The sequence below is a fragment of the Limulus polyphemus genome, unplaced genomic scaffold, assembly GCF_000517525.1.
Source record: "Limulus polyphemus unplaced genomic scaffold, Limulus_polyphemus-2.1.2 Scaffold4909, whole genome shotgun sequence".
In the NCBI taxonomy this organism is placed as follows: domain Eukaryota; kingdom Metazoa; phylum Arthropoda; class Merostomata; order Xiphosura; family Limulidae; genus Limulus; species Limulus polyphemus.
The window spans coordinates 25,956-34,581 of NW_013670519.1; the positions used below are offsets into that span (position 1 = coordinate 25,956).

Below are 8,626 nucleotides of genomic sequence, written 5' to 3' on the forward strand. Positions count from 1 at the left end.
ATTTTCATTTGTGAACTGTCCAAGGCATCTACAAACTGATCCCTCAGCAACAAATTGAGGAGATCGGGTGGTGCAGTTGGATAGGCCTTGTGTGCCATACTTTCCAAGTTCTGTGCCAGCTCTTGCAGGCTCTCCCCTTTAGCATGGACTCTCGTCCTAAACCTAGCCCTGTAGACTTCTGACTGGTTTTGGGTTCTATAGTTGGTTTTGCTCTATAGTTGTGTCTGTCTTCTGCTGACAACTGTCTAAGTATTTCCAGTGGTTGTTCCTTCAAGCTCGTTGCCAGATATAGTGCTTTCTGCTCCTCTGTCCATTCATTCATTTCTGCCAGTAGCTCAAATTGTGCTCTATATGCTTTCCATCAAATTCCTGTGGCTTCCTTCATACTGGATCACCCCTATTGCTGACATTTATATCTGGGATGTGACTTCTAACAGGACTGAAGATGTCTGCATGAGGGTTTAGCTGCGGGGCCTGGAAGGGGCTTCCCGTGGTCTGAGGCTGATTAGGTCGGTGGCTAATATATCCTCCTTGTGTAAAAGACAGTAAATTATTCTTTAATGTATTTAATTCGCTTTGAAATTTACTAATGTTTTCCATTTGTGTACCCTGGCTTTCTCTCATTGTTGGAGAGTTTCTTCTTGTTTATTTTCTTTCTCCTCCAACTACTGCTTTAGTCTCTCTTCTTGTTTATTTTGCTGTTTGAGCTTCCACTGTTGCAAGTTATCTTGCCACTGCTGTAATCTCTCTTCTTGTTTCTTTTCTTTTTTCTCCAACAACTGTTGTAATCTCTCTTCTTGCTTCTTTTCTATTTCATCCAACAACTGCTGTAATCTCTCTTCTTGTTTATTTTGCTGTTCGAGCTGCCACTGTTGCAGGTTTTCTTGCAACTGCTATTGTCTCTCTTCTCTTTTTTTTCTTGTTTATTTTCTCGTTCTTCTTCTTTCTTTTGCTATTCTTGTATTGCTGCCATCATATCTGCTACACTGTAGTTTGATTTGACACCTTTCATTTCCATCTTCTCTTTTTTCAATTTCCATCCCACTTCTGACACCAATTTGTTACGTCTCTGTTCGTTTGTTAATTTTCCGTAAAACTTCTTTCGGAAGAAACTTTAGCGATACAAGTCCTTTCGTAAATAAAACTAGTTTATTCTTTCTCAATACAACCTTGCAATACACTTAATTTCCACTGTCACGCTATAACTTAAATAAATGCTATAATTCACAAAGAACGATTTAGGCACTTGACTCAATTGTCCATCTCTATCTCTGTCTGCAATTCAATTCCATTGTTGCCGTCACTCCTTGGCGGTCTTATATACAAGAATACCGCACATCTAGTAAACACTCGAGCATTCACGAACCTTCTAGAATATCATGAAGTGTTACTAGTGTTACGTGACTTCCGCTGTCGTAACAGTTTCTTACTTACTAAATGTAAGAACTTTTCTTTTTTTCACTTTTTAAAGTACAAATTAGTATTGTCAAATTTACATGAGAATATACACCAATTTTAAAGAAATTTATCTGATCATGCAAGGGATAGATAACTTTTAAATAATTGAAGATTAAACAGTCCCGAATGTATATAGTTCAACAGATTTAAGTTGAGACTTGGAAAAAGTTAGCTCAATTTTTATTGTACATACTTTAACAAAATGGCTATGCCTATAACAGTCAGTTTATTTTGTTGTTTCATTAGACTACTGAAACTGGAGAGCTTTATAATGAAGATGTTGAAAGTTTTAACACAAACACTGAATGAGTGTATGCATGTAGGATTTTCGTATTACACTTGCTAAGTGACATAATAAAGATATACTGTGCTATTATTTATAGCTAAAATACAACCATGAAGAATTATTAAGTGGCGTTATATAAGTGTTATATAAAACTTTAAAATGTTGACTAGTTGTTTACCCTCTATAATTTATCACTTAAACGAAAATGTTGATTAGCAGCTCACCCTCTATAGTTTATCAGTTAAAATTAAAAATGTTGATTAGCTGCTCACTCTCTATAGTTTATCAGTTAAAAGCACAAATGTTGACAAGCTGCTCACCCTCTATAGTTTATCAGTTAAAAGCACAAATGTTGACAAGCTGCTCACCCTCTGTAGTTTATCAGTTAAAAGTACAAATGTTAACTAGCTGCTCACCCTCTATAGTTTATCAGTTAAAAGTACAAATTGCTATTGCAGATAGTTCTTTGCACAAATATTCAAAACAAACCAATAATTTGATTTTCTTGAGAATTGCATGCCTATTTTATTATGTTAAATACACTTCTAAGTACACTCAAATTACAATAAACAATAATGACAAGGAGAGCTTAATTCTAGTTGTACAACAAATGTGTTTGCTTAAAGCTTAGTTTTATGGTTTTCAAAAGGTCGATTTAGATAAAACATTGTCATCAACTTCCAAAAGATTACAAATGTTAGATTAAAACATGTGGGGCATACATACTATTATACAAATTACATTTTGGTATTATTATATGAACATGTAATTTCATGCATAATGTGTGGCATCAATGTAATTTTTTGGTGTCTATACTACAAACTGACACAAATTTTAATTCAAGTAAAAGAAGTCCGAAAGATGAAAAATCTTTTCTATTTTTTTTGCTTACTTTGGTTCTTCTTTAGAATTATTTCATTTTTGTGGGTTGTTTAGAGACTTAGTTCTTTATATATATGTATTGTTACGTCTCCGTTTGTTAATTAACTTTCCGTAACTTCGTTGCGACGAAACTTTAACGACACAAGTCCTTACTTAATAAAACTGGTTTATTCTTTCCGAATATAACTTTACGATACACTTATTTTCAACAATCGCTCTATAACAAACTCTAAACGAACGTCAACAATACTTCTGACTGCAGTTCAATTACTCAATATCTATACACACACATTACATTATCCTTGCGTCACGTTGTCCCCTCTTATATATACCCGCCTACCCTAGTAAATACTAGAGCATTCATGAAAGAACAAGATAGTTCTAGAAAATAGAGGGCGCCACACCAGTCACGTGACCTCGATGACGCAACAGTATATAATTATTTAATGTTTATAAACAGAAAATATTCTCAAAATTAACATTCTTTTATTGTGCATTATAATAAGTTTTTAGTTTCTTTAATACTTACACATAACTGTTTAGTTAACCACTCAAGCTTCTATGTTGTACATATTCATTTTGAGGGGAGATCAATGTTGGCAGTTAGGGCTTTCACCAGTGTCCACGATCAAGTTATCCGTGACCCATGAAGCAAAATTTATGGGTTGTATCCATAACTAATAAAACTGGCAAATAAATATTGTTTGGAAGTGCTCATAACATGCTCATAAGGGTGTGGGTAAAATTATGCACCTGGTCACACCAGATGAGGTAGCGCTTTTTTTTCCTTATACTGTAAAATTATACACCTGGTCACACCCAATAAGGCAGTGTTTATTTCCTTATATTGTAAAATTATGCACCTGGTCACACCCGATAAGGCAGTGTTTTTTCCTTATATTGCAAAATTATGCACCTGATCACACCCGATAAGGCAGTGTTTTTTTTCCTTATACTGCAAAATTATGCACCTGGTCACACCCAATAAGGCAGTGTTTATTTCCTTATATTGTAAAATTATGCACCTGGTCACACCCGATAAGGCAGTGTTTTTTTCCCTTATACTGTAAAATTATGCACCTGGTCACACTCGATAAGGCAGTGTTTTTTCTTTACACTGTATATTTTTATTCTAGTCTTAGTCAATCATTAAATAAATTCCTAGTAACATAAAGTTACCTTGAGATGGGTAAAGATGATAATTATGCCATCTTTTCTGAAACTTTCACTCACATTCTTCAGCATCTGTTCAACAGAGAAAAAACAATGTGATAGTTCAAAAAACATATTAACCAACACATCAGTTAAAACAGCCTAAAACTGATCTAAACATTTAGTCATATACTTGTATATCAACTTTTACTAAGTGACAAAAGTGTATGATAGAGGGAAAGAAGTCATTTACAGGAAGAACTTAATACATAATTTAAACACAACTGCAGATATAAATAAGTACATTAATATTAATCAAGATTTTATATAAAATAACAAGACTTTCCTAAACTTGATTGATTCATGGTACAGTAATGTAAAGCTTTTAAACAAGGTGTATTCATGGTACAGTAATGTAAAGCTTTTAAACAAGGTTTATTGATGGTACAGTAATGTAAAGCTTTTGAACAAGGTTTATTCATGGTACAGTAATGTAAAGCTTTTAAACAAGGTTCATTCATGGTACAGTAATGTAAAGCTTTTAAACAAGGTTCATTCATGGTACAGTAATGTAAAGCTTTTAAACAAGGTTTATTATTCATGGTACAGTAATGTAAAGCTTTTAAACAAGGATTATTCAATGTACAAGAATGTAAAGCTTTTTAACTAAGGTTTATTCATGGTATAGTAATGTAAAGCTTTTAAACAAGGTATATTATTCATGGTACAGTAATGTAAAGCGTTTAAACAAGGTATATTCATGGTACAGTAATGTAAAGCTTTTAAACAAGGTATATTCATGGTATAGTAATGTAAAGCTTTTAAACAAGGTATATTATTCATGGTACAGTAATGTAAAGTGTTTAAAGAAAGTTTATTAATCATGGTACAGTATTGTAAAGGTTTTAAACAAAGTTTGTTATTCATGGTACAGTAATGTAAAGCTTTTAAACAAGGTATAATCATGGTACAGTAATGTAAAGCTTTTAAACAAGGTTTACTTAAAGATAATGTAAAATTCCTTAACCTGATTTCTTCATATGTAGTGTGAAACTCAGAAACCTGACTAATGTGAATATCATACTTCTGACTTATTGTGAAATGCATGATACTGTTGTAATGGTTTCTATTATTCAGCAGGTTCATTTGGATAACATGTAAAATATAATTCTAAATGCTAGTCCACTTAATGGTAAGTGTTTTATTTATGTGAATACAAGTCCGAATGTTTACAAATTTCATGGTTTAATATAACTAAAAATAGGCTTAATTTCACCAATAACCAATTTATTGATAAAAACTCCACATACTTTTGCTCTGTTGCTAACACAAACTCAAAACTTATAGCTCTGAACTACAAGCTAAATGATAGTATCAGATAAAGTGATAAACCATGAATTGATTACTTGTTAACTATCATTAGAGAATCGCTACTTCTACCCTAACTTGAAGTTAAAATGTGGCAACAACTGTTTATAAACTTTGAAGAAAATTTCAGACATTAAGCCACATGCTTATTGGTTGACATTTAATTACCCTGTGGCTAAACAACAATACAAATATCTAAGTTAAAACACAGTCTACAAAAGTACAATATTATGAAATTCCTAAACCTGACTTATTCAAGCTGTCTACTGTAAATCTGACTGTTACATATACATATAATTCAAGTAATCTCACCAAAGCCATAGTATAATCTATTTCTGTAAGCTTCTTCCCATCTATCACCATTGTGTTGAGACCATCACTGAGTGATGCACCTAAGAAAACAATTGTCATAGAATTACAAATTATAGTTTTTGTCTGTAAAAAATACTTGGATCCTTGAACTGATACTTGTATTACATTTTATCATGTTTCTTGATGCAAAAAACAGGTGCCTCGAAGGCCTAATTCAGGCCCACACTAATACGAGAAAGTTGAAAATCATTTTAGGGTCATTTGATTAGTATCTATGTAATTATCTTTACCTTCTTTAACAGGAATTGAACTTCATTTAGAAGTAGAGTCCTATACATCTAACCCAAACAAACAGCTTACATTCCACCACTATATGAAGCCTACTTTGTATATTTTAGGGTCAGAACATAACATAATGTTTTGGGACAACATGGGACATATTGGTCCGTCTTGGCTGTTCCATCCTCCAAACTGGCCCGGCATGGCCAGGTGGTTAGGGCACTCGACTCGCAATCTGAGGGTCGCGGGTTCGAATCCCCGTCCCACCAAACATGCTCGCCCTTTCAGCCGTGGGGTGTAATAATGTGATGGTCAATCCCACTATTCGTTGGTAAAAGAGTAGCAAAGAGTTGGCAGTGGATGGTGATGACTAGCTGCTTTCCCTCTGGTCTTACACTGCTAAATTAGGGATAGCTAGCGCAGATAGCCCTCATGTAGCTGTACGCGAAATTCAAAAACAAACAATCCTTCAAACTAAATTAAAATAATTTAAAAATCTTAAAGCCAGCCCTTATCATTCATATTGTACGTGTGTGTTTGTTTATTAATTTTTTTGTAGAAATTCTTTCTGAGAAACTTCAGCGATACAAGTATTTTCTTAAATAAAATTAGTTTATTCTTTCTCAATTCAACTTTGCACTACACTTAATTTCCACAGTCACTTTAACTTCAACACACGCTATAATTCACAGTGAACGATTCACACACTTTACTTACTACCGTGCTTGACTCAATTGTCCGTCTCTATCTCTTCCTGTCTGCAATTATCTATCTATCTGTGTATGCCGTCACTTCTCACTGGTCTTATATATACAAAATAGAGGGCGTCTGGTAAACACTTGAGCCTTCAAAAAAGTTCTAGATACTCATTACTTGTTACCAGGATCACGTGAATTCCGCTGTCGTAACACTGCCCCTTCCTTAGTGTTGTTCGTCCCAAACAATAGCCACTTACATTAAACCAATAGATAATTAACAATAACTTAATTAAATGGACAGAATTTACAAACACAAAATTAAAATTCAACAAAGTCTCTTAATTTTATGGGATGTATCTTCTTCCATACTGGTCTCCATCTCGTTGGCTTCTGCTTCAGGTAAAGTTCATCTGCTCCATAAGAAAATGCCCTATTATCGGTAATAGTCACATTAGTGGTAGTAACTTCACTATTTATCTTCTCAAAACCAAGTAAGGTTTCTTCTTCGACAGTTGTTTTTTTAGGTGACACGACTTCAGTGGTATTTTTTGTTCTGTTGTTCACTTCGTCCCAACTGAAATGTCGTGGACCGTGGTAACGTCAAAGCCTTTTGGCAAGCGGCACCTTTGGCTTACCTCGCCGACCACATTTTATTCGAAAAGTCACGTCTGAGAGACGATCCACTATGTCATATGGACCTTCCCATGGAGAAGACAACTTAGGAGACTTTCCATTGGTCTTCCTAGGATTATACAACCACATCTTGTCTCCTGGTACAAAGCTGACTTCAGTAGATATCTTATCACAACATAGCTTCATCGAATCAACAGATGTATTCAAGTATGAACGCACTTGATGGTGAATATCATCCATCCTTTCCGATAACACTTTCACGAATTCTGACACATTTTCAGGCAACTCTTCATAAGGTGGGTGTCCTGTTAACAGATCCACTGGCAACCGAAGTTCCCGACCAAACATCAACTTTGCTGGAGTGTATTCAGTGGTTTCATGCTCTGCTGTTCTATAGGCCATCAACAGTGGAGGGAGTAAGACATCCCAGTCATCTTGGCGGCTATTACAAAATTTTGCCAATTCCTGTTCCAGCATACAATTGTACTTTTGTACCATCCCATCAGACTGTGGGTGAAGTGGCGTTGTCCTGGTCTTTCATATGCCAAACAACTTGCAGCATTCTTGGAACACAGCTGATTCGAAGTTATGGCCTTGTTCTGATTGAAGTTCGTATGGCATACCAAATCTGAAGAAGAAATCACTAATAGAAAAAACTACAGTTGTAGCTTCCTGATTTGATGAAATAATCCATCACCACACAAATGTACTTCTTTCCAGCACGAGTTTAGGGCAAAGGACCAGCAATGTCAACAGCTATTCTTTCCATTGATGTGCCAATTTGATATAACTTCATTGGAGCACGTCCCTTATGCTTGGGTCCCCATTTAGCACAACATGTACCACATGTTCTGCACCATTCTTCCACATCTTGCCTCATATCTATCTAGTAAAACCTTTGTCGTGGGTGACTCAATGTCTCTTAACTCCGAGATGTCCTCCTGTTAAAGTATCATAGGATTGATGCAGCACAACTTCCCGTAACTTTCTCGGTATAACCGTTTGCCAGGTCGTCACTTTCCCATCTGCAGTTTCCCATCTCTGGAGAAGAATACCATCTTCAAGCTTCAACTGGTCCCATTGTGCCCAATAGTTCTTTGTCACACGGCTTAGACTAGACACCTTCTCCCAAGCAAAACACAAAACACTTGCTTTTAGAAAATCAATTATTGGATTCAAATCTTGGTGTTTCTCCTGCTCTGTTTTAATATCTATACCTGGTTCCATTTCACCATCATCAACTCTTCAGTCACTTTGACTTCAGCTTGATGGCAGCCGGTTAGTTCAACCTCTCTTTTAACATTTGCCGGAACTTGGTCTTTGTTGTTCCCAAATGTCATTTTATCAAAATCAACTACAAACTTGCTTGGTAGTAAGTAGTCCAACCCTAATATGCATTGGTCTTCAATGTCAGCCAAGTATATTTTGTGTCTGTTCTTCATGCCCATGATCTCAATAGTTACCCACACTGGTCCCCACAACCTTGCATAATGTCCTGTCACATCACATAGCTTCTGTATGGCTTCTGTACTCCTTTGTGTATCCTAGTATCTTGTAA

The 8,626-nt window shown here is 35.3% G+C and overlaps 1 protein-coding gene across 3 annotated transcripts in view; it reads right to left on the reverse strand.

Moving 5' to 3' along the window:
- LOC106471860 (sodium-independent sulfate anion transporter-like) overlaps positions 1-8,626 on the reverse strand; it is a 68,511-nt gene that overhangs the window by 11,622 nt on the left and 48,263 nt on the right. For 2 of the 3 annotated variants that reach the window (XM_022400473.1, XM_013932484.2), the window contains 2 exons: positions 5,459-5,538; positions 3,806-3,871 (listed from right to left, as the gene is read on the reverse strand). In XM_022400473.1, the coding sequence (XP_022256181.1) occupies positions 3,806-3,871; positions 5,459-5,538 (146 nt within the window). The remainder of the gene's footprint in view (positions 1-3,805; positions 3,872-5,458; positions 5,539-8,626) is intronic. The other variant, XM_022400474.1, reaches the window with a different exon arrangement.